The 25385-nt window shown below is 32.7% G+C and overlaps 2 protein-coding genes across 7 annotated transcripts in view; one reads left to right on the top strand and one right to left on the bottom strand.

Annotated features, from left to right (window-relative positions):
- Positions 1-856: 856 nt before the first annotated feature.
- Positions 857-20461, bottom strand: LOC132544130 (AP-5 complex subunit beta-1-like). The gene is made up of 25 exons (XM_060207701.1): positions 20345-20461; positions 19577-19671; positions 18393-18522; positions 17201-17332; positions 16645-16757; positions 16227-16272; positions 15577-15732; positions 15037-15111; positions 13582-13719; positions 13088-13241; positions 12096-12249; positions 11377-11466; positions 10294-10429; positions 9318-9453; positions 8075-8181; positions 7470-7539; positions 6970-7033; positions 6314-6375; positions 6029-6102; positions 5696-5771; positions 5149-5178; positions 4564-4627; positions 4054-4224; positions 2519-2631; positions 857-2160 (listed from the first exon to the last, which is right to left on the bottom strand). The coding sequence occupies exons 1-25, from the start codon at positions 20459-20461 to the stop codon at positions 2006-2008; spliced, it is 2658 nt and encodes an 885-aa protein (XP_060063684.1). The 3' UTR covers positions 857-2005.
- Positions 20462-22936: 2475 nt separating this feature from the next.
- The window catches only part of LOC132544212 (ubiquitin-associated protein 2-like), a 39653-nt gene continuing 37204 nt past the window's right edge, over positions 22937-25385 (top strand). For all 6 annotated transcript variants that reach the window (XM_060207783.1, XM_060207786.1, XM_060207785.1 and 3 more), the window contains exons 1-2: positions 22937-22975; positions 24939-25097. In XM_060207783.1, coding sequence (XP_060063766.1) covers positions 24978-25097 — 120 coding nt within the window. In that variant the 5' untranslated portion in view covers positions 22937-22975; positions 24939-24977. The remainder of the gene's footprint in view (positions 22976-24938; positions 25098-25385) is intronic.

The raw sequence follows: 25385 nt of genomic DNA, 5'->3' as shown, positions 1-25385 counted from the left end.
ACTTGTAAACTTAAGTCCTAGGTCCCCACTAATATCATGAATGAAGTAAGCAGTTTTCACATTTGTCATTCTAGATCTCATGCTCCACTATGTAAGAATCTCTTACCCTGCATCACAGTATCACTTGATCTAATAGTGTGCTGTCAAATAAAAACGAGTTTGTAGCCCTCTTGTGAAAGAGTTAGGTCCTTGGTTCACTTTTTATATTGAAGGTAGTCCAGAGGATAAATGCTACGAATAGCTCACAATACTTCACCTTCTAATTAAATGATTAAAACAATTATGGATTTTAGTAGTAAAGGAGACAAAAACAACATTGTCTCGATTTCAGTTTCATTCCCACAAATTTTTAGCTGTAATGGCAGCAAAGAAGTTTTAAGTTTTTCAAAATGCCAACCATGGTTGCCATCCTTGGTTTGATACCAAGATGAAAAATTAAATTAGGTAAGGATAATTAAAGAGTCTTTCAAACAACAAGTTCGAGCAAAAGCTCACTGGTGGAACTTTAGAAGAAGCTTGAAATAAGTGCTTTTTCAGAGAAGTCATGATTGACCAATCTTGTTACAAACTTGCTGAAGTGTAAACTGTACACTTACACTTTTCAGCATCTTTTCCTTAACATTGTCATCTTAGATTTCTGACATTCAAATAAAAGCAACACTTGTTCAGAACCAATGACATTTTTTAGCTTAATCTAAATGGTGAAAAGATGATCATCTAAACACAATGACTACCTTTGAATCAGACTGCCTAAAAATATACACTAATTATTGAAGAGAAACCTTGCTATACTCTAGCTGCTTTGGATTTATATCAGGAATGCATTAGAATATTAACAATAATCAGAAATTCAGTATAATGTATAATTGTTTTATTGCACTACCCTTTCATACAAATAGATTTATACACTGTGACTGTTACCTTGTACAATCAAATTTAAAACAGTAACATATGACCTGTTATAACATTAACAACTTTCTATAATAATTTACATCAATCTGTCTATCTCCCTCTGTGGCTTGTAAGACAAATTTCAATGGACCACATTCAACCAGAAAATAGGAGTGGCAGCCATAGTAAATAGTAAAATTCTAGCTTCTGTATCATTCTTACAAAGTCAATAAAATTCCAAATATATGTTACTGTGATGCATATTTGATTTGAGATAAATCTCCTTTACTTAAAAGTCTCCAGAATTTATGTCAAAAGACCTTAATATGAGTTTTGATGAAAAATAATTGAGTAAAGAATGTGTTAAAATTATACAATGTCAGCACTGCTTTGCTATAACGATACTCCTTTAATGAATATATATTATCAAAATATTTCTCTGCCATTGTTATTAGATGAGCACTCATGTTTCCCTGAAAATCCAAATTTTATCATGGAAAATTGATTCACTAGTCCCTGAATTACATTACTTGTCACTTCAAGGGTATCTGTTTATGTTGATGAGGTAGTGTGTTAGGAATCAGTAGTAGGTCACCCTGACCTATAGTTTGACCTTTCACCTACATCAAATTAAAAGTATGTCCAGGCCCCATCTCCTGCCTTTCTTGTCACCTGAACTTCATACTTGATGGATGGATTCACCATGGTAAGGTAGTGTTTTGGTTGGGGGCTGTAATTCACCGAATAATTTTATTCAAAATTGTGTTGCACAACCACACAGCCATTTACAAAACAGATATCAAGTTCTAATTTTTCATTTCTGCTTTGGAAATTGGAAATTGTTTTGCATGATCTACTTGAATGCACATTGGCACAATGTTTTTTTTTTTAATTTTTTGGTAGAAGAAATTAAAACCGTTTTCAGTACACACAGAAAATTCTATATATTAAGCAGTATCAGTACAATTTGAGTTCCATCTTCATTTGACCAGGTACACTGTATTGTCAGTGGAAGTTTGTTTTTATCTTAAAATTATCAAATATGTTAAACAATGTATATATAAGTTTTAATTAACTCTGCACTCATTTCAATCTCATTTGTACTGAGAAAATTTCAAAGTTTTGTAAGGAATTCATCAACATAGGGCAAAATGGGGTAAAAATCTGTTGCAATGGAGACACAAATGTTATCATTCGTTTCACAACAGCTCAGCAACAAATGATACTGTGTTGGAAGGAACATCGCAAACTTCAATACTGACGAAGAATCTGTAAATAAAGTAAATGCCATTTTATGAGACCAGAATTGGATTAAAACAAAAAGCATCAATATAGCAAGAAAGAAAAATTGTAAAATATTCTGATTTCAATAAAGCAGTTTTTAAATTGTTACTGTTGACAAGAAAAATACAGTTTTTACCACAAAACTCACAATTTCTTTAAGGAGACGATGTGTGAAAACTTCTGAATTAATTTCACAATTCTCAGATTTCAAAATTATTTTCTTGAAGTATTAGATTCTTGTAGAAAACTGGATGATTTGTACAAATATGCAAAACCATATCTTTACTCAGTATCTTAACTACATATGCTTAAAATCAGTAATATCAACAATGACTGTCATTACCTTTGTTATCAGTTTCCAATACTTTATAATGGTGTAGCTTCTGACTGGTTCTTTGCTTGAACTCGAACAGCGACATGTGGAGAACTTTGACAGATTCAATGCCTTGGTTATTTCTATCAAAATAAAAATATAAAAAGTAAAAAAAATCATTGAACCTAGTGAACTAAAAATTGGGGTAAACTTGTTTACAAGAAAGATCGGTAACAAACTGTTTAAAAAAAACAAGATGGCTACTTTTATGCCATTTTGTTTTCCTGATCAGATCCAAAATTGAATGGGCACAACTAGGGACTAAACTGAACCTACGTAAGAAATTTAAGAAAGATCCATGCTGTACTTCTCAAGAAATAACAATAACAAACTTTCAAAGTCAAAATCCAAGATGGCTGCTTTTTGGCCATTTTGTTTTTTTGGATCAGTCCCAAAATAGTATGGGCACAACAAGAGACCAAGGGGAGCCTACATATGAAATTTGAGAGATATCCATCTCTTACTTTTTCAAGAAATAGCGATAACGAACTTCATTGAAAAAATCCAAGGTCAGCCATTTTATTTTATGATCAGTCCCAAAATCAAACATGCATAACTAGAGATCACATGGAGCATACACATGTAATTTGAGAAAGATCTATTCAGTACTCCTCAAGAAATAAGAAAAACTGTTTACGAATGGACGGTGGACCACGGATGCAGAATGATTTGAATAACAGTTTGTGGGCTAATAAAAATAAAACCAAATGGAAAATAAGTGTTTTCCACAGTAGTGAAAGTAATTATTTTCACATTAATATGGCATTTGGTAATCCAATGGTCATAAATAAGAAAAAGATTTTAAATTCCTACTGTGCCCAGAACTACTAAGATTTATCCCTGTAACAATTTCAAATACATGTAGTAGCAAGAGCAGTCAAGTTACTGTAGTTTATAAACACCAAACAAATGGCTGACAGTAGCAGTTGTCCAATTCATTGGGAGAGTTTACTGTAAATGAATAGTTTATTAAGAGACTGATAATTCAGACCAGCATTAGAAAGGCCAGTGAAAGGTAGAAGACAGCAAATGGAGCTGCTTCAGTTCTGACTACAGCAAATATTGGCTCTGCTCCAGCTAGACAACTATCCATAATAGACATTTTCCTCAAAGCTAAACTTGTTACCATCCAGACATGAAGACTTTAATTTACTCTTCTAACCCCTTTAGGATATTATGCATCCCTTTGCCTTACTTTACAGTGAATTTGTGGCCACATTTCATTTTGTTTATATAACACACATAGTTGTTGGGAGGAGAATCCCATGTTTCCTAAATGAAACTGATGCAGGAGTGATGGAATATTCATGCCATGATGCATAAAGCAAGCCTTCACGCATAATACATTATTTACTGTTCAATTTCCATTCTTATTTCTCTACCATCAGCCACATGTACCAGGTATTAGCATGATCCTGTTTTAGGTATAAATTTGCAAACAAAAGCATAGCAGATTTCTGCCACTCGGGCAATGACCTTTCAATAAATATATGTGACAATCTCACCCATCATCTTGGTTATTGTTATTTGTACACCACTGCCATATAAGGTCAAATAGATCATTGGCCCCACCCGCTGACAGGTCGGTCTGTAGAGGTAGCATGAAATCATCCAATGTCAAGATCACAGCATCAGTCTGGCACTTATAAGTCTGCTTTCCTTCCAGAAACTCAATCCTGCAGACAAATGTATATAATTTCAAAGAATTACATAGATATAGACCTCTGTTGTACCAAAAAAATATTTATAGTTTTGAACAATATCTTTGAAATCATGAAGTCAATTTTTCAATATATCGGTACATAATGATGGGGGAATTCATAAAGAAAATATCTCTTATTTAAAATCTTGGATCTTACTCCTGTATCCTAGCTAAGGTCACACCTTTCAATTACACAAAAGTCTGTCTTTATTGCCAAATCAGTGTAGAAGTCATATTTGGTCTTTAATAAATCAGTGAGTTCTGGACTGGAAGCAATAACACAGTAATAATTATAACGGGACATGTGACTTACCAAACCTGACAAGGACAAGGAAGTGGTTTTATTGGCGACATAGTGAGTGTTACTTGGTGACAATCTGAAAATGAGAACTAAAATTTACATTTTTTTTCTTTAATTATGAAGTCAAAAAATGACTGAATATACATTTTTTCCCCTTTTGATACCCACAATGATTTCCATGACAATATAGTGAAGTCTATTTAATTGATTTATATGATGACTCACAAGTTTTAGCTTATGTATGTATATTAACCATCTCTTTTAGTCCCATCATATGGGCCAAGAGGGAGTGTTCATAGGAAGAAGATACCAAGTATCTTACAATCAATGCAAATGACCCATGCTAATTATCTTAGAAATTAATTACTTTCAGTTGTGAGCAAACCAAAACAAATCATTTCTTTACATTTCATAAATTTACCCTTGAGAGCAAACCAAAACAAATCATTTCTTTACATTTCTTAAATTTACCCATTCTCCACAGGATCTGGGGGTTACAGATTTCCTGATATCTGAGACTAAAAATAATATTTTTAATAATAATCCATCAGAGTTCATCTTGGATGATATGAAAAAAAACTGTTTTTGATACATTACCTCTCTTCTTTAATCTGGAAATGTGTAGGTCTGAAATACAGTTGAATAGATAGATCTGAGCATATACAAATCATAATTTTTTATCTAACAACAAAGAGTTATGATAAAACGTGAATATAATAAATGATTTCCATTCTTCCTTAAAAAATTCTTTTTTATAATCACTGTTAACATACCTACCAGGTATTTATTTCACCACTTTTCATACTGAAAGTTTTCTACTAAAATATAACTGTACTAATTGCAGTTTCTGCAGGCATCAGTGTGTTAATCTGTCACAAAATGATAACACTAAAATCAGTTTGCACCCAATTAAGTGCATTTACAGTGTATTTCCTGAAAAGTTTCTCAAATTTTTTATTAACCATTGGGTTCCCCTTGGCACCTAGTTTTTACGATTCATTTTGAGACTAATCAGAACAACATAATGGTTAAGATGCCAACAGCAGACCATCTTGATGAAAAAACTTAGTTTTTGCCATTTCTCAGGAAGTTAAGCATGTGTCTTTCTCAGTATTCCTACATAGTTCTTTACAAAATGTTTTACCTTTGACTTTTTCCAATGTATCAGCTGTTTCTATATGGACAGTCACTGCATATACTTTCTCAAGATTGTCTTTAGTCTGTAATATGATTGTCATTCACAAAATTCATTTCATATATGTACACATTTTTCAAGACAAAACGTTACTTTAAAAGAAACTAATTTTTCATGCTCTTGATAAAGTATAACTATTATTATTGTTGAATATCATCAATATTGGCTTGAGGAAATTATCTTTCTTAATGACTACATTAAAATGAACTTTTGATGTTCTAAATAACCAGATAGATTTGACATTTGTTGCAACATTTTGCCCAAGATATTAATGAGACTAACCAGTGACAAGCTATATGAGGCGGTGAGAATGGTGGAGCATTTCTGTAGTCTCTGTATATAGTCTTCAAAGGTGTCTGGACAAGTAAAAAAAAATACAATGAACTTGCATACTGAGAGGAGAAGGGATTATGTAGAATATACCTGTCACAGATGTTCTTAACTTTGCATGTATATTTCATTACTGCATTTGGTGTCTAAGCTCTACGTAAATCTTAAAATCCATTTGGCTAATCTGAAATTTGTTGATGGAAGCTTTTGAAGTCTACAAGAAAACAGATGACTTACCATTAACTTCTGACTGTACATCTATTAATGCTGATTTGTCTATTTCTGCTTTGATATCTTTCCTGTTGGGATAAGATGTAAGATTAATTTTGTAACATTTAAATCTTTTATTTATGTCACAAAACTTTGTTTTGCATTATAGTATAATGGTTTCTTTTAAAGGCATATTCAATCCAAGTTGCAAAATTTCTGGCTGTTCTGTGCCTTATAAGAACTCATTCTAATGACTTTTAAAACTGTTGTTAGCATTAAAATATCTCTCCTGTGGTCAATTTGGACAGGTGAAATTGGTGGGAATATTCCCAGCCACACCATCTAAATACAGTGTATCAGGACATCCAGAGCTGTACAGTCACTGAATCATTAATTTTATTCAGAGTATTGGGTAATACATATGTGTGCTAGCTGTTCACCAACATTTCTGCTGGGGTTACAATCTCCTTATGTCATTATGTTTATTTTTTTTTTATTTTATAATTAACACAAATATTTCATACTGTTCAGCTTATAACAAAGACTCACACAACTAAATCAGCCAATGAGTGACTGGGATTCAGTTTCACCCATTTAGCATCTCTACCTAAATTGAGATTTGGTGAAAGATTGTTCCCTCTTACCACTACATCTCCAACATTTTTTTCCCTCTCTCTACTTACCTGTCTAATGAGAAGATTGGAGTATCCAAAACCATAATCTGGCCTTTGTTCTTATCTAATGCACCTATAATATATAAATAGTTCTCACATTTAAAGGGCGACTTAAGAAAGTTAAAACGCATCCATTCCAAAAATTAAACTGCCATATTTTCACTAAAATTAATCAACATCCACTTGCACAAGTACTTCTTGTTTTAGGCTTCATAGATAAATTAATGGTAATTAGATTTCAGTTAATTGTATCATGATCAAGTTCAATATACATACAAAAAGAAAACTTTGTACTAATAACATTTAACTTTAATATAAATGGCATATAAACAACTACCGTCTTTGTATTTATGTTCAAGCAAACATTTTCTTAGTTGTCAAGGATATTTTATAACTCGCTATACTGAATCAAAATATTGGTTCTTTTGCACATTTTACATTGGTTATGATCATTATCTTATTATCTTTGTATGAAGATAATGATATGCACAGAGAAATAAACAACATACCAGGAAGTATTGTTGACAATGCCTCATGGACACTTTGAGCACTGGACATAGTTTGCAGGAGTCCTCTGATCTGTAGGTGAAATCATGTGTAAAGTCACTCACAAGAAAATTATAAATCTCCCAGTAAGTGGTTGTCTGGTAATTAACTCATGCATTTTAATCTTATTAAGATGGTAAAATCTGTAACAGTGTCTTATTTATGGTGCAATCAACAATTTCCTGATGAAGATGCAGATCAACGTATGGTTAATTTTTTAATCCACATATCTTTAAAAGCTATATTTTGAACTAGATTTATTGAAATCTGACCTTTGACATTGAGTTGAAGCTCACTACAACCTGTGTTTACAGAGCACTATATACCACCTGGACAGACTAGACAACTGATTTTGCAATTACTGTAATGTTTACCAAACTAGAAACATTGGGATATATATATACATTTTAAATTCACAACATGCATTATCAACAAAGAAATTACTGCAGGGAAATAAATATGACAATTTTATGAAAAACAGCTACTGTAGCAAATAACATATGACACATAATCAAGTGAACAAGCACCAGATGAAATCTTCAATGCCTTTACATGTTGAGTTCCATACCTTGTCATCAGTAGAGGAGGTGACCAAGGCATAAAGGAACAAGGATTTATCACGAACATCTATATCTCGGTAACATGTCATCATGTAGAACAGCAAGTCACCTACAGCTGTCAACAAAGAGATTGATTACAACCAAAAACAAGGTATTAAAAAGTATTTTTACAAATCACCAGCAGTATGTTCTATCAAAGAGTTCAATTTAGGCAGAAACAACTGAAGAATCCCCAAGAATAGTGGTAAGGAATATTGTCTCAAAAATGATAAAATATGGACATTTTCAGACATGGACAGTTGGATATCCCAGAATCTGAGGATGACGGGCTAAAACTCTCTTACCTCTCAACACATTTCAAATAAAAATCAAAACCTAAAAATGTTTTAGTCATTTGATTCTAACAATCAATAACATATCTGAGCCTAGAAAATGCCTGTAAGAAATAAATGATCCTGCAGTCAACCATATAGGTATCAATGCTCAGTGGCAGGAGCTGTTAAATGTGACTGTTTCACCTTGACCAATGACAATCTCAATACAACAAGATGTGGAACTTGATGGTATGATACTATGGTGTAAATATGAGCCATATCTGTTGAGAACTTCTCAAGATATGAACTTAATTTGGAACAACACTAAAAATGGTAAAGCTTTAAATATGTATATTTTACTTTGATCAAACAAATGGGCGTTAGGATTTCATAAAAGTATAGTCTTGTCATAACTTATACCAGTTGTAAATGTGTGATGTTTTCTTACATCATTTAATTCTATACTTATTTTAATGTGAAGAGACATGTAAGACATCATGATATTAAATGAGTTTATTATAAAGAGGCAATATTATTTAAAGAACTTATTTCAGTAACTTTCATCTTCATCCCAAACACCACACCCTTTCTTTACATACATTGAATTAAAGGTAAAATAATGACATTCAATTCTCAATTTTCAAAGCATGGCTATTTGAAGATTCTAACACATTTGATCCCTGTGACTTTGAAAGTGATAAAGGTCACTAGCTGAACAACATAGCAGTTCTTCATTCTAGCATGCTACAGGCCCAATATCATGACCCTTGACCTCTTAATTATTAAGAAGTTGACTTTGGAGGGATGCCTTTTCTAAAGAAATACTCGCATGCTCCTTTGGTAGGTAACCTTACACCACTTCACAATTAATTTGCAGTGTGTTTCTAACTTTCAAGTCTTTCTTAACAATTTCTGTGCATAAGTGATAAAAACTTACCATGGTAGAGGTCCTCTGTTCCATGACATATAAGTAGATTTTGAACAACAGACAAGATTCCATTACCAAGTAACCAGCTGCCATCATCTATCATGATAGAATGGTTTGCCAAGTAGCTCAGAAACTTCACAGTGGACTAGAAAATAAACATTCTTTAAATAAGATGAATGATTTATGACTGTGATAAGGAAGAAGGACTCATATAGATATACTTTTGTTAGTAGATCTTAATAACTCCTGATAATAACACATCTGAATAAAGGAAATAACTTGCAAGAATTGGATCCTTTCAACTTGACCAATGACAACAACAATCTTTTTTTTCTTAATGATGCAATACTATATCAGGTTGTGATTGATTTGCATGACTTTTGACCTTTGCACCTTTACATTTTTTTTTTATGTTACCATACCCTCTGATATAAACATCTATCAACGGGTCCAATAAAGTGATGTCTTCTACACAAGCTTTTGAACTCGAACACAGCGTGTGATCTAAGCCTCTTAACTATACAGACAATCACTTATAAAGCTGTAGAATTACAAATGTCCCTATGGTGTAAATGCAAACTAAATATGTTCAACCAGATCTCTAATACACAAGCTTTTTAGTAGGAAAGGGATAACAAGAGATCCTAGTGGTATCTTGGTGCCGACCATTGATTGATCTTTAATTACTCTTTAAAGTTGAATCTTTTCTATTCTTTTCCTTTCCTTTCCTGTCAGCCATTTTTGTTTTTCTAATCAGTCCCAAACTCAAAAGGGCACTATTAGGGACCAAGAGGTATATACAAATGAAATTGATCTATTTCCAAACTGTCAAAATCGAAATTGGTCACCTGCTGGCCAGCTTGTTTTTCAGATCAGTCTGAAAATGGGACATTGCACAATAGGGGACCAAGGGGAATTGAATTATTACCTTTTAAGGATGCAAGATCCTAATTTTTACATTCCTGAAAGATTCAAACTGACTAACCTTGGGCTCAATTTCTGTATGCAGAGAAGCACTTTTCATAACCAGGAGGTAGAAATAGAAGTAGGCTGCAGTCTGATCCTCTGGTGTGGTCACAATCTGATGGTGGAGCAAACTCAGTATCTCTGTGTAAACAGGGCTGTCCAATATTGAAAAGATGCATGTTTTTCATTATTTCAATGATTCATAATTTATACTTTAAAATGATTAACAACAGAACTTATTTGATCTATAGCTCATAATGTCGACCTAGAACAAAGCAGGATCTCAAAATAAACTGGTGGTTTATTTGGCATGATTCATTACAAAATAGGTGTAAAATATCACAGGATTTTTAAATATTTGGGTGTCAGAAAAAAAGACAGGTTTCTGTGTAATCTCATCCTATTTAAAAATGTGTGTATTTATTAGAACAAAAGAAGTTTCCCTTAAACTTTATAGAGTTCATGTGTTTAACAATTATATCTATTAGTTCTACAAAGTCCAGGATTATGAAAAACAGCCTCAGATCATATCAAACAAGAAAATGTGTTTCAGACCTGAATGCTTCCAATCTAGAATCTGACAAGGTGTAGAACTTGATGTCATGATACCATGGGAAAAATATGAATCAAATCAGATTCAACAGATTTTCAACGGGTTGTGATGGGAGACAACATGACACAATGCAATGGGACAGGATAGAATGGAATGGAGTGGACATACATAAATAACACTAAACGCCTCCTAATAAAAAAAAATAACCACACCATAACGAAAAGATAAGTGCAGTAAAACATATTTCTGTCAATATTAAAATAAAAGCACTGATAAAATGCAAAGGATATCTGCCAATACTGGCAACATTTAAGGAAAAATCCTAGAATTAGAATGCACTATGAAAAGGAGTCACAAAAATATACATTTTCACCTAATTACATAATGAAGTGTATTTAAACTTTATAGTTGAATAGATTCAAAATACTAATGAATTCATAATTCCATAACAAATGATTATTACATAACTTTAGTTGTCATCATCAAAAATGTTCAGCTCAAACATTCCTAAAATGAAAGCACTAAAGATAAAGACATGAAGGTACCCACCTGTCAGGTGTGGTATTTCTCAAACACTCAATGAAGTCTAAAGCATGTGGTATAAAGTAAGGAAATCCAGAGATCAGGCCTCGGAGAAACCTGAAATCATTACAGACAGAAAATATTACCATAAATCTGAATATTTTGGCATCAGCAAATTTTGATGGGGTTTTTTTTTTCCAACAAATTAGGGTGGTTTATTGTGGTATTTTGGCATTTCCATCAATCCTCTGTCAAATTTTGGTGAATTTGCATGTGACTTCATCTCATTCCTTGTTACACAGATCTTTTGTCTGCTTGTCAATAAAGCAATCTTCAATGAAACGTACTTGCTATTTTGAGTATAACAAATATACTGTATAATTATAGCCTTCAAAGCCACACTGGTAACTGAAATACTGAGAACCATACAATGAACCAATCCCTTTTGTATAAAATACATACAAGTGATTAATTCTCACACAATTATTAATACACACAGTCATTTAAAATAGCAAGTACAGGTGTTTTGTATCATTAAAATTAATCAAAAATTTAAAACAGAAGTTTGAAACTCTGTACAATGTATGTGTGAATAAGGCATCTCAAAAAAGTGCTTTTTTTCCTAAACACCACTGATTTTAATCCAACTCAATCAAGTTTAATGTACTGCTGTAGATTAATTCAGGCTTTTAAAAGCACTAGTAAAGAACATTAACATTAAATATCCAGTTGCTATATATACCCACCGATTAATATCTTGAGAGAAGGATTTGCTACAGTGCCGCTGATACATGTGAAATAGAGCACGGAATAGAATTACAGCCACACGATCACTTCCTGTGTGCCACACCAACTTGTGAAGGTATCCAACACTGCCTAGCAACAATGCTGCTGCCACACCTGAACATTTTATAAAGATATGTAGAAGTAGTTGGTCAGAAAACAGATACTAAGATGTCTAGTGTATGATTACCCAATTGGATGTATTGCATCATTAGGTATCATGAATTCAGAACATCGAGAAGTGAATTTAAACTACATTATCTATATCAGGAATGACATTAAGACATTCATGCATATCTATCTCACTTAACAACTATCATGTAAAAATAGAGTTCATCTAAAAATATGTTTTATTTCTAACACAGCCATTGAAAACCATGTTTGTGAGCTTCAGAAAACATTTTTTTCAATTGTCAATGAAAGAGATTAGATTATTGAATCAACAGTTCACTATTCAACAATGGATGAAAGTGAAAAATCAAATGTCAATTTTTTTCATCTCAATAGCATTATTATACAACAGGCAGTCTGCAGGATGGTTTATGTTTCATTCCTTCAATCTCTTTTGAATGCTTACAAACACAGTTTTCATTTCACTCTCTGTGTCCAAGATAAACATCTTTTTAAAAAATACCAAACTGATAAATTTCACCCAAAAAATTAGAGGTTTTGATCTTTTCACAAGTTAACTGAGCATGTGATATTGGAAAGTAACAATGCTGCTTTAAAATAATTACTATGTTTTAACAATTTCAGAAAAGGTTGAAGTGGTATGTAAATATCCAGAGATAAAAGTTTTCTCGTCTTGTCATCAGCATCATGAATTCTGAAGAAAAAATCACTCTCATCACATAGTAGCACAGTTACTTTGTAGACATTTATTTCAAGTGCATATCTACAAAATCAAGCAAATACACAGTACTATTATATCTAAGTGATAACAACATCTACTTACCACTTGGCTCTTCAGGTAGAGGAGAGAAGCACAGATTAAAAAGGCAGAGCTTGGCAAGTTGACAGTCCGGTGGATCAAACACACTAGGGAAGAAGCACAGCCGGTACTTCTCTGCCATCACCGCAGGTAACAAGTAACTGCCTTCATCACATGACTGGAATACATTTAGAAATTTTGCACTCATTTTCTACCATGAAATGGGATGTGCTTCAGTCAAGTAAAGGAGGACTACTTCAAACTAAATGTAAAATATCCATCAACATTTCTAATCAAATCTGAGCTTTTATTTCAAATTTGATAAGCTATATTTATCTAGGTAAATACCTATGAAATATCTATTGGAACCTATCTAAGAGACAATCTTCAGATCATTTCTATCAGGATTCCACATTTAAAACTCCCTACCACAATTAAGTTCTCATTAACTGAATTTCTATCACAGTATTCTCAGAGGTCAATATCAACATAATAATGTCTACCTCAGATATACTTACCAGTGAATGATGTCTAGTCCAATGACACACAAAAAGTCTGTGAGCAGGGCTCAATGAGGGATGATTGATAGAAGTTAAGAGGCTCTGAATCAACTGTTTTTCTTCCCCTTCCATCAACACTTCCTTCTCAAACTCTCTCTTTGATTGAATTAAAATAGAAAATTTATATCATTTTTAGTCATTTTTATGCAATACCAATTCAATCAAATCAAAAAGAAAATAAAGAAATTTACCAATTGCTATAAAACTACAAATAAATTCAAACATCCTTAACAATGATATTCTATTCTTTCACTTTCAATGATATCAATTTATTCTAAATTTGATATCAGATAACTCTGGTTACTTTGACTTGGCTTTCTGCTGTGTTGGAGAGATGGATTTACAGAAGGGTTTTATTTTTAACTTCATTCTGTAAATTCTATGGTTTCCCAAAAAGCGTACATTTTCTTTAGCACATGATTTCATGGATAAATCAGGCTTGCAAAATCTTCTTGTACATGTACTATAATTCATGTCAACACTTATCTGTGTATCATTTCATGAATGTATTTATTTTTCAATTAAGAGTATCCGTGAATTCAACAAATATAAATCCCCTATAAAAATCAATGATTTTACAGTATTTATTGCATGGAAGCAGATGTGTCACCTGCCCAGCAAGGTTTCTGGAGATTTATGAAACAATAGACATAGATATTCATTGTATTCATTGTATTTATATAATTTGTCCATTTGTTTGAGATGTGATGAGTAAACTTGCAGATTAGGTGTATAGTGTCAAAGGGAACCAAATTCTGAGGATAGATTTTCCTTATTGACATAATATAATGTTTTTATTTCAATTCCAATTTTTTATAGAAAGTTAAAGATATGAAAATGTTAATTTGCAATAATTTGTATGTACAGTGTATGTGTATCAATACTTGTAATGTGCAGATGTAAAAGCAAGGAAATAAATGTCATTTGCAATGCATTGTTTCATTGTCCAAAGAAAATTCAAGTAATCACATAAAACTAATTTTCTTTTTACAGCTACGATGACCTTGACTTTTGACCTTTTTACTTGAAAAGTAATCCAAAGCAAGTACCTTTGGTAAGGTAATTGTAAGGAAACAAATGTTCTATTTATAGTAACAGTGACCTTGACCTTTGACCTTCGAACTTTGAAAGCAATCTCGAACAAGCACTTTTGGTAAGGAAGAACTGTATAAAGTTTGAGGTTGATTGGCCACAGGGAACTGAAGTTATTGCAAAAAAAACTTATTTTCTATTTATAGTTACAATATTCCATAGGAAATTCTCTCAGGGGTTCTTTTTCTCAAATTGATAAACAACATTTCAAAAATATATTGTCTTCAGATTTTCAAGTTTTTTACTTCCTTTACACAAATATTGTATAAATACTTCACAATAACATTTCAAATATTGATAGAAATCATAAAAGGTAGTTACCTGTAGATACAGAATTAGATGCAATATACAAATATCCATGGTGGCCATATGATGCAGCATCAGTGGCTTGAATATCTAAGAATAAATGTTTATAACATTAAAAAACACAATATTTATTCACATGACAACATCATTTAAGATGAAAGAAAACTTTGGAGTGAAATTTTAACTTGAAAAACTCCTAATAAACATAATGGATTTTTAAACCAAGAAAGTAAACTTTGTGATTTCTGAAAAACTTACATTAAAAATTTTACCTTTAAACAGGTATTATTTCCTTCACATATAAATCACTGCAGCAAGTTGCCAAGCATAGTGATAGCAACTCTCCACAAAACAGTACATACAGGGGTTTAGCAAGTTTTCACAAGTAAGAATATATTGGGAGGGAAATGTTAACACAAGACTTTATTTATTTGGGAAGAAAGTTTTTACAAGTGACATGGCTGGGGGCATGTCATAAAAGTTATACAACAAGTTACATGGAGGAGAAGATTTTCACAATTTCATAAAGAGGACATTTTCCTGAATATTCTGTACCATAGCAGTCATCTCTGGTAAATGATGAATGAAGTTGATCAATGACAAGACAATATGCCATAGTCCACCTGGTGTAAGCACTACCACATTTTCCATCACCATGGATACCATTTGGCGCATTTCCTGGGGGTCAGATGAAAACTGGCGATCCAATCTCTATCAATGAAAAATAGTTTGCATCAGAGAATGAAGTTAAGGACCTTTACAAAATAACATTTTGAATTTTTCAATTTAATGGACCATTTCACCACTAAATTGATTATTAAGCCAATTTTAGGGAACAACATAAATTTACTTTACCACCTGCTGCAATCTGGTACATTTTGTAGTATGTATACCTTGCAAACATCCAGACTTGACAATACTATTTCTTAGACTGATAGAAGCTAAAGCTTGAAAATTATTAAGTCATTCCTATTTACCTAGTAAGAATGATGTTTAAATGACATATCATTAATAAATGCCTTCCCAAATCATCTTGAATTTTTTTAATGAGCCTTTTCTTTTGTTAAAAGTAAATTAAAGACAATCAAACAAAAGAGTTACATTATGCTATTCAGTCAGAAATACAGAAAGCCAAAACAAAACAGTGGCTTTGTACTTCATGGTTATCAATATGGACTACCATACATTTTCTCTCTCAAACTTACATGTCCATTACCACTGTTCATGTCTGGTGAATCATTACCATTGGAACTGTTAATGAAAGCATACAAGGTCTTTTACAACTATTATACAGCTGTAGCATTAAATCTAAAATTCAAATGAGAAATAAAAACACTTGTTTGATTCCATTTATTTTCTAAGATTAAGAGGATAACTCTCTATCATTCATTGATAACACGTACCTTACAGAGGATATTTTAACTATCCCATACTACTTGTCAAACTGGAAACTATACACATACTTTTAAGTAATGAAAATAACTCTTATTCTTAAGATAGTCACAAAATATATCAATCCTTTGACATTTCGAAAATTTAAAGCTATCAACAACTTTCAATTTTTAAAATTTTTCACTCAGCAATAATGAATCACTGCCACTGATATACAACTACTACACTGACCATATAGCATTTTCCACCACCTTGACGATCAACAGCAGGTAGTCTTGGTATATATCTGATCGCTCCAATTTCAAAATCCTCCTAAGTGTTTCCTTTCCTTTCCAAAGACAGCCCTTAAAGCATTAAATTTGTTTTAAAACAACGAATGAATATATATGTATTCCTTTCTTCATAAAAAATGGTAGTGTTAAATAACTTTGAATCTTTCATGATGACCAATGACCATCAAAATTTTATCAGGTGTAGATTTTCATGATATGATACTATGTTAAGAATTTAAAAAGCGAAAAGATCAGAAAGCCTGTATTGCTCACATGAACATTAACATAATAAAGCTTCAATCATCACTGAGTGTTATATATCCTTTGTTCAAAAGCTGGCATGATTCTAAACGGTTTTTAACATATCTGACCTCAGTTCATTGATCTTGAAAATATATCAAGGTCAGTTATTGTGTGAACTTAAAAGACCTTGATGCTTGAACTTTGAACTCAGTAGCTCCCAAGTAAAGTGACAGGTATGCAATCTTCACATTTAAAACATTCACTTTACTCACAGGCAACCATTCCTCAAACTGTATGAGGCATTGACAAGCACATGATCGGAGTCTCTTGGTGTCAGAAACATTGCTTGGTGATGTGGCAACATTCATAATAGAATCACAGGACTGTTTGAAGAGGTCACCATCCTCGAAAAATTAAAAAGAAACAAGTAAAAACAAGGTGTTACAAAATATGCCCGTCCTAATTTGAGCAACCGTAACTGGATGAATTTCAGGCAGATAAGTATGGTTTCTAGGTTGTAAAATTCATTTCCAAGATTATCTACTGCATTTCTATAAAGTTAACAGTGCTTGTGCAAAAACTGCTAAGACGATTTGTAGGAAAGGATATTTTTGATTCGTAGGAAGGATTACTGACAACTCTTATACAAACTGACATTGACAATTGGCAGAAAGGTTTCATCCATAGGAATAAACCTTCATATGAAGTTTCAAATTAATAAATGAAAAATTACTCAAATTATTGAGGGGAAACCTATTTTTCAAATGTACCAAGGGCCATAACTCTGTAAATAATGGGCGAAAAATTTTGGTTATCACTCTTGACCTGGCTTTTATGGTAATAAACATCCATGTGAAGTTTCCAATTAATCTGTAAAAAATTTCACAAGTTATCGATCGGAAACCTATTTTGCAAGCATACCCAGGGCCATGACTCTGTAAATAATGGGTGAAAATTTTTTGTTATCAAATCTGACCTGGCTTTTATGGTAATAAATCTTCATGTGAAGTTTCAAATTAATCTGTAAAAAAAATCATTCAAGTTATTGAATGGAAACTTATGTGCGGCCGCCAGCCTGCGTGAAAACATAATACATTCTGTCTTTCGACCGGCATATAAAAATTGTTGAAACAAGTAGCAGGAGGAGCATTTGTCTCTCATATGTTTCCTATCTATTTCTAAAGTTTAACTGTGCAGGTCACATTCAAATTTTTGTATATTCGCACAAAATTTGGCTACAGGCAAGCTCAGAATGCACTGTCATTTTTCCATATCTTTTTTTTAATTATCATTTTGAATAAAATATATAATTCTGTTCAGGCATTTCTGCCTTTTTTAACATCTGCTTGGGCAAATTTCGATTTATATTTCTAAAAGCATAGTTAACATTTTTACCTGGTCTCATAGCCTAGTATATTGCCTGTATAATCTTTTTCTTCTATCTCACAAAAATAGTCAACATACCAGCTGGTCATACTGGATAAGCAGTGTAGTAATGGTCAGAAGAAGCTGCTCCAAGAACAAGGACTGTCCATCAATTCTACCATGGTACTGGTGGAACACATCCAACAAGGAAGCAACAATCTGGTCAACACTGAATGAACATATATAATGGTTATCCATCCCACATATCTACCGAGAGGCCTAGTGGCCCTGAGATAAGCAATATTGCATATAAAGGTTAAAGGTTAAGTATCTTTCAAATGTCATGAAAAAGAATTTGTGACAATGAAAATAGTAAGCCAGTGTCAATACATGCATACCAGTAAAACAGTCATCCTATATTAATCATTCTTACCAAGATGTTTCAGATGGGAAATAATTAATAAACGTTATGCTCAAAAATGCTAATTTTTCTATCAAAATAATATTAAAGTTGAATATTTTGGTTCATCTTAGGCCAGGGGGAGTTTCCGCAAAATTTCAATGAAACTGATTCAGGGCTTTTTGAGAAGAAGTCGAAAATTGTTTACAATTGCACAACACCAGACAAATGTGATCACAAAATTAATTCTGCCCTTCCATAATATAACATGCAGTTTGACTTCTATATGTTAACACAAATACTTCCAAAATTAATTTTCCTTCATTCCCCCTATTGCATCTTTTCCACATACTTTAAAAGATTATTCACTCTCTCCTGAAATGTAGCATTGTGTTTGCATCAACAAAAGGATGCTCCTAATCAAATAAGTAAAATCCCACATTCATTGGTGAGACAATACCCAGACACAGGAGGAGTCACGGAGATGGAAAACCTGTCAACCAACCAACCAATGATAACATTATTCCCTTTTAGAACAAGTGGAATGATATTTGCCCATACCATGCCAAAGAAATATTCATAATTTATTGCATTAAATCTAATATAAATATGGAAATGGTAAAAACATCTATGAGTAAAAATGCCAGGAGGGAACAGAGTGCTATATGTTTTGATGTTTTGATGTTTTGAAGCATGCCAAGCTCTAAAGAGAATGGAAGTTTGTAAGAGATTGAAGTCTGATAGAGGAGATCAGAACACAAATAAAAGTTTATGGTGGAAGAATGGACATGCTGTACCATTTTACATCATGTCCACAATTCTGACAGGCATATAAAAAACTAATATACAAACAGCAAATTTCAGTCCTTTAAATAAGACAAACCTGCTTGACTGTATTCCTCCATATCCACCATAGCTCTCTAGCAAAACAAGCAGCTCTACCTTGGATGACACATCTAATGAGTCTTCATACAAGACCTAGGAAATCAAAATGCAAATAATGAATTCATGTTAACATCATTTGTAAAAGTTCCACAATAATATATTTGATTCTTCGGTTCTCAAAGTGAGACAAAATATCAGAATTATTGAATTTTTAGATACATGAAAGATTAGCTATAAGAGCCTTTGATATTTTTCGTTTTTCTATGATGTGAATAATTCAGTTTCTATGTTAGGATAACCTGGCATCCAAGCAAAAACAAAGACCAATTTGAAAAGCCAACCATCTGATGATGGTTGTAGTCCTTAATGTGGCAACAAAATATTTTGACATACCAGCTATTTGCATTAAATTTGATCTATGCAGTTTATCTAGCAATGACAATGTGCAATGTCTTTCTATCAAGCACATATGAGCACATATACACAGAAAAAACACCGCCAGGTAAAGAATAATCAATGTTCCCATGTATTTTAAAATTGAAACCAGACATACAGCTTTGACACAGTATTTATACAAGAGAGTGCTTGAAAATCAAGGGTAATGAGAGATGAATATTTTCTAAACAATATCAATTTCCTTATTATTGTAACAAAAAACTAGACATGTGCAGACGACAGAAATCATGAATGTCTTGTGATCATATCATAATCACCAAAAAATGGTTGTTCCATACCACTGATATGTATTAAAACATTTCTATATTACTTTCAAGAGATCAATGACGATATATTCTTCTCCAAACAGTTTTTCAATATTGCCTGTTGCAATGTTTGCCCGAATGGTCTGTAATTTCCTTTCCCAGTCTGCTGACACCCCACTCATTTTTATTTGGTCCTCTCCTCCGTTTGAAGGTAAAAAGAGACTAGACCATTCTAAACTATAAACCCACAGTAAGAAATCCGGAGTATACGCTTCTATGCAAATGACAAAAATAAGTATTATCATTATCATTCACAAATATTCGGCAATAACATGTAAAACTGATAGCTGTTTTTATTTCATTGTTTTCATTTATTTTATTGATACCTTATCTCATTTTGCAAAATATTTGAAAATGTCCGTTCTTTATGCAAAGCAAGGTCAAACGCAGATAGTGTCAGCTTCTAGCCATTAAAAATAAGTTGAATTCGGGGTACTGTCTTGACGCTGAAACCTCAAACAAGAATAAGACAACGATAGATGTCATATTTCAAAATACAGGGGAAAGCTTCCAAATGATTCAATGATTGTCGGCAGTCAACCATATTACGGTGTAGTCGAATGCTTGTACTGTTTCATTGAAATGTTTAAATAATGCATTTCAAAACCGCTCAACAGAGACAGCAGCTACATTTAGTGGTACCAATAAAACGATTTGATAATATCACCTATTCATTGTAACAATAGCACCTGTTATATCATATAGTATAGTAGTGATAACACCTGCTCAGTTTTAACAAGCGACATGTACCAATTATTCGTTAATGCTTAATTATTCACCAAATTAGCAAAATGCAAGGGACATCTGATACCAAGAACATATAAAACTGTGTTATACGTCCCTGCTTAGACCTTGATAATCCCTATATATGTCAACATACTCTCTCATATACATCTATCATGTCCGAGGTATGTCTGGTGATGTCATCGAGAGAGAGAAAAAAAAACATTTTTCGGCGTTTATCAATGTCTTTCAATGAATATTCCCTGAGATTATTAGCTTATAGATTATGGTAATATTCTATAGGCGGAAAGAAAACTAGAATAAGAATTAGAAATTAAGGACATAATTTTCCTGAGATGTCAAGTCAAACAGATTGCAAGAAATCGAGGCTCTTATAGGGAAACTCGCCGGTAGAACGCGAGTCCAAAAACGGTCTTCATTATAGCAGAGACGTATGTCTCTGATTATAGTCCAATCACTTAACGTTTCAAGTCTAGACTAATCGCAACAGAATTTATTATTGTTTTTTCATAAATATATATATTATATTTTGATTTTGTCACAGACAAATGTGGGATCGAATCGATTTAAAAGTATCACTTAAGTTAATACTATCCCAACACATAGGTGTCAAACCTCAGTTACATAAATAAGTTATTGCATTAAAAAAATTAAAAACACATTAAAAAGTATCAAAATTAACACTACATGTAAACAAAAAGCTGTGTGTCAAAATTCTGAAATGACGAGTTGTGTACTTCTACACATTCAAATTTAACACACCAATTTTGCCGTTTTCTTTTTTGTGAGGCGGGGGAATAACATGGTGTACAAGTATTTTCTTCCTTCACTCTTCTGATTTCAAAACTCGTTCTATAATACAAAACGCATATTTTGCTGTTTGTTGAATTAAACTGTGGAGGAGAGGTCTTCAATAAGTTGTCATTTTGGCTTGTGCCCAATTCTCTTGCTTGCCAAATTTTGAAACAAAAAAAAAAGGATATGTTTAAAATAGGTATTGTCTCGTTGTATCATGAATGCAACCTACTGTGATATCAGGATCCGATAGTAGTTGAACAATCAGTTCCATCTCATGTGTGCCGGATTAATAAATCTCTCTAAAATGAAATTAAATGTCATTTTAATTTCCGAGAAGTTTAATTATCAGATACAAATTATTCAAATAAATAAATTTTGAGATTTGTGGGTTCTGTTTATATGGATAGGTCTGTTATCAAACTTGATCCCTTCAACCAAGAAAAGGGCCCTGCATGTTTGATAACGATAATGTTCTTGGTTCCTTTTGGCTTTCAATTAATTTCTGGTGTATATAATAGAAAAAACACGATGAATCAGTTGATTAAAAACAGCAAGTGCTCGTATCCATAAGTATATATACTTTGAATCTAACATCAAGCGTGATATTTTTGTATTTAACGTTTGGTTTATGTTTGCTTTTCAATGGTGCAGAAATGTATATGGTATAAACAAATTAACACTGCCAAACACGTAATGACATGCATGTCTTAATTTGTTTACCACAGGAATACATCATGCTCTAGTGATCAGACATAATATGCTTCGTCTTTTTAGCAAGTACACGCTTGTCGTTTTTGCAGTTGTTTCCCTTTACATATCATTAACATTCGTAATCGTTCGGAGGATTGACCGGAAATAGGGGTATTTTCAGCAAAATACTCCTATACGACACATGCACTTTGTCTAGAATTCATTTTATTTAATAGAATAATCTTTGTTGCAGAAACACATCTAATCAATATCCATCAAAACTGTCTATTTTATGTATGTGAAGGGGGATTCCTTCATTACGTCATCTCCGGAAATTTTATATATGGCGGCGCGAATTCTAGGTATAATCACGTGACCCGATGCCATTGTGAGAGCAGACCTAGGTAATGAATGTGGTCGGACTATTTGCTGTATTTCGTTATATTTAATTCAAAGATATGATTTGTTTTGAGTATTTGCCAAAGATAAGTTTATCATGGTTTTGAAAATTCATAGCTTTCTTATGAAAATATCGTAGAACAGTTCCAATATATTCAGAAAATTGATGAGGAAATCCAGCATGGCGTCACATGGTGCCGAACGAGGTGTTTTGTTACGTAGCAAATCGTCGAAATCCAGCAAACCTAGTCACTCTTATTGATTGTATAATACTTTATGCAGAATTATTTGTTATATTTCACTCTTTGGGCACATATTACTGGTAAAAGTAACGTTTTTACTGGTAGATCATCTGTCGTTATAGTCTGTTGACATGCATGGTTTTGTGTTGCTGAATTTGCTCACCCTCGAGAAACAACGGACGAAGTTTAGACGACAAATATCGCGTGTTGATGTGAAAATCAGTTTTATTTTAGAAGAGATGATTCCAGTGAAAGTCTTTATATGAAAATGAAGGAAATTTGGTTACAGGCCGCTTTTTAAAACTGCTACTTGCGCACAGAACATCGCACTTCAATGCCCTTGTCACAAACGCGAACATCATACAATATTTGTAATGCTGAGATAGACTTGTATATACTGAATTTATCTCTAATATTTGATCTTATCTATTACTTGGAATTTCTTTCATAAATACTTCATGGATTGAATTTCAGTAGCAACATGGAAAGGGTTGTCGGGGTTGAGAACCAGCTACTGTAATCTGGTTTTTACAAAAAAAAATCCACTACTATAGTTACTATATCAAAAGTGCATTAGATACATTTGTTTAACAAAAGTGTAGGGTTTTCGTTCATCATAAAAAATTATAAATTGGACACATCACCATCAAATATGGACTTATCTCACCGCTGTAGACTACGGCAAATGCCCTGCAGCCCTGAATTGAGGTGTACCCAGATATGTATTGGGTTTATTGAGAACTCAAAGCATGTATCAACAGTCTGATTATACAGATAACGTTTCAGGAAATGTTCATAATCACCTTGTGTGTTGATAATAATGATATATTATTGAAATGTGTTTACAAGCAACATTTGTTTCAGTAACATTTCATCCTGGCCACCACTTTTTCTTGTTTAAGATTAGTTGATCAGCGTCACCTTTGCGTAAACATGTATTAGTAAACTAATATGTATATTTCCCTAATAATGTAAACATGAGGGATATATACATATTAGTTTACTATTTATACCTGTCGGGTAATGAAAGGAAAAAGTAAGATTTTCATTATTTGGATAAAGTGTTTTTTTAGTTTTAAGTTTTTTACCCTACTTTATCCAAGCACAAAATCATTCTTGATTATTTTGAGTACCTGGATATGGATGATGTTTCAAAGATTGGATAATCCTGGTAAAAATTCTGCAACTTTGACGGCCCTAGCCAAGACTACTAAGATTATATGTGATATCAACTAACAACAGTACCATTCTCAAAGTTACTCTCGAAAACAACCACAACATGACTCCAAATGCATATAGTTTGTTAAGGTGATTTTAGAAGAGAGATAGGATAATGACGGACAGATAAACATTGAGTATACATGGTTTGTGATGATACTATTATATTCTTGTATGAAGTGATGTCGAAATAAGGGAATAAATCCCAACATTTACCAGTAATATGGTAGGGTTTTTTAACCATTTCTACAGCAAGCCGATTAGCATGTTTTAATGCATAACAATTAAACCTACCCAATTTGAAACAAAACGTGTAAACTGCAAGGAGAGAAAACATAACAGTGTCAGTTCAAAAAAGAATGGTAACTCTAATAATTGTATATTGGTTTTTAATGCATGATTGTAGTATCAGATCAAAATTACATGGTGTATATTTTCATGACAGTAATTTTTCAACATTTATGTCCAATCAGCATACAACATTCAGTTGATTTTCTATTTGTTTCAGATACCTGTTATTGTATATAAAGTTGTGTAAATACTGTATATGATGAGCACAGCGGTGAGCGCATCCCGTGCTAGCAATAGGCCCAGTAAGGACAAAAATGCAAAAGCTGCATCACGGCCGCAAGTGAAGACAGATGAATCCTCTTCAAAGATGCACCAGGTAGAGAGAAAACGAGCTAATTAGGAAATCTGATATGTGTGATTAATATAGTAGTACAGCTTTTAAGTAGCAGTTTGGCTACTAGCCTTATGGCATGTGGAATTTACCTGGCCAATTTTTTCCTGAAATGTTTAGCAATGCATTGTACTTGACATATAATGAAGCTGTAAACATCACTGTGAAGATTACTTTTCAGTAGAATTATACAAAATTTGAATTTAAACAAAATGAGATTAGGTATTCTCCAAGGAATATAGACTATAGGTATGATTGGAGTGGTATTGACAA

Source organism: Ylistrum balloti, unplaced genomic scaffold (genome assembly GCF_031769215.1).
Source record: "Ylistrum balloti isolate Yb309-2 unplaced genomic scaffold, AGI_CSIRO_Ybal_v1 Utg369782, whole genome shotgun sequence".
NCBI classification, from domain to species: Eukaryota; Metazoa; Mollusca; class Bivalvia; order Pectinida; family Pectinidae; genus Ylistrum; species Ylistrum balloti.
This window is presented reverse-complemented; position numbering and strand designations above follow the sequence as displayed.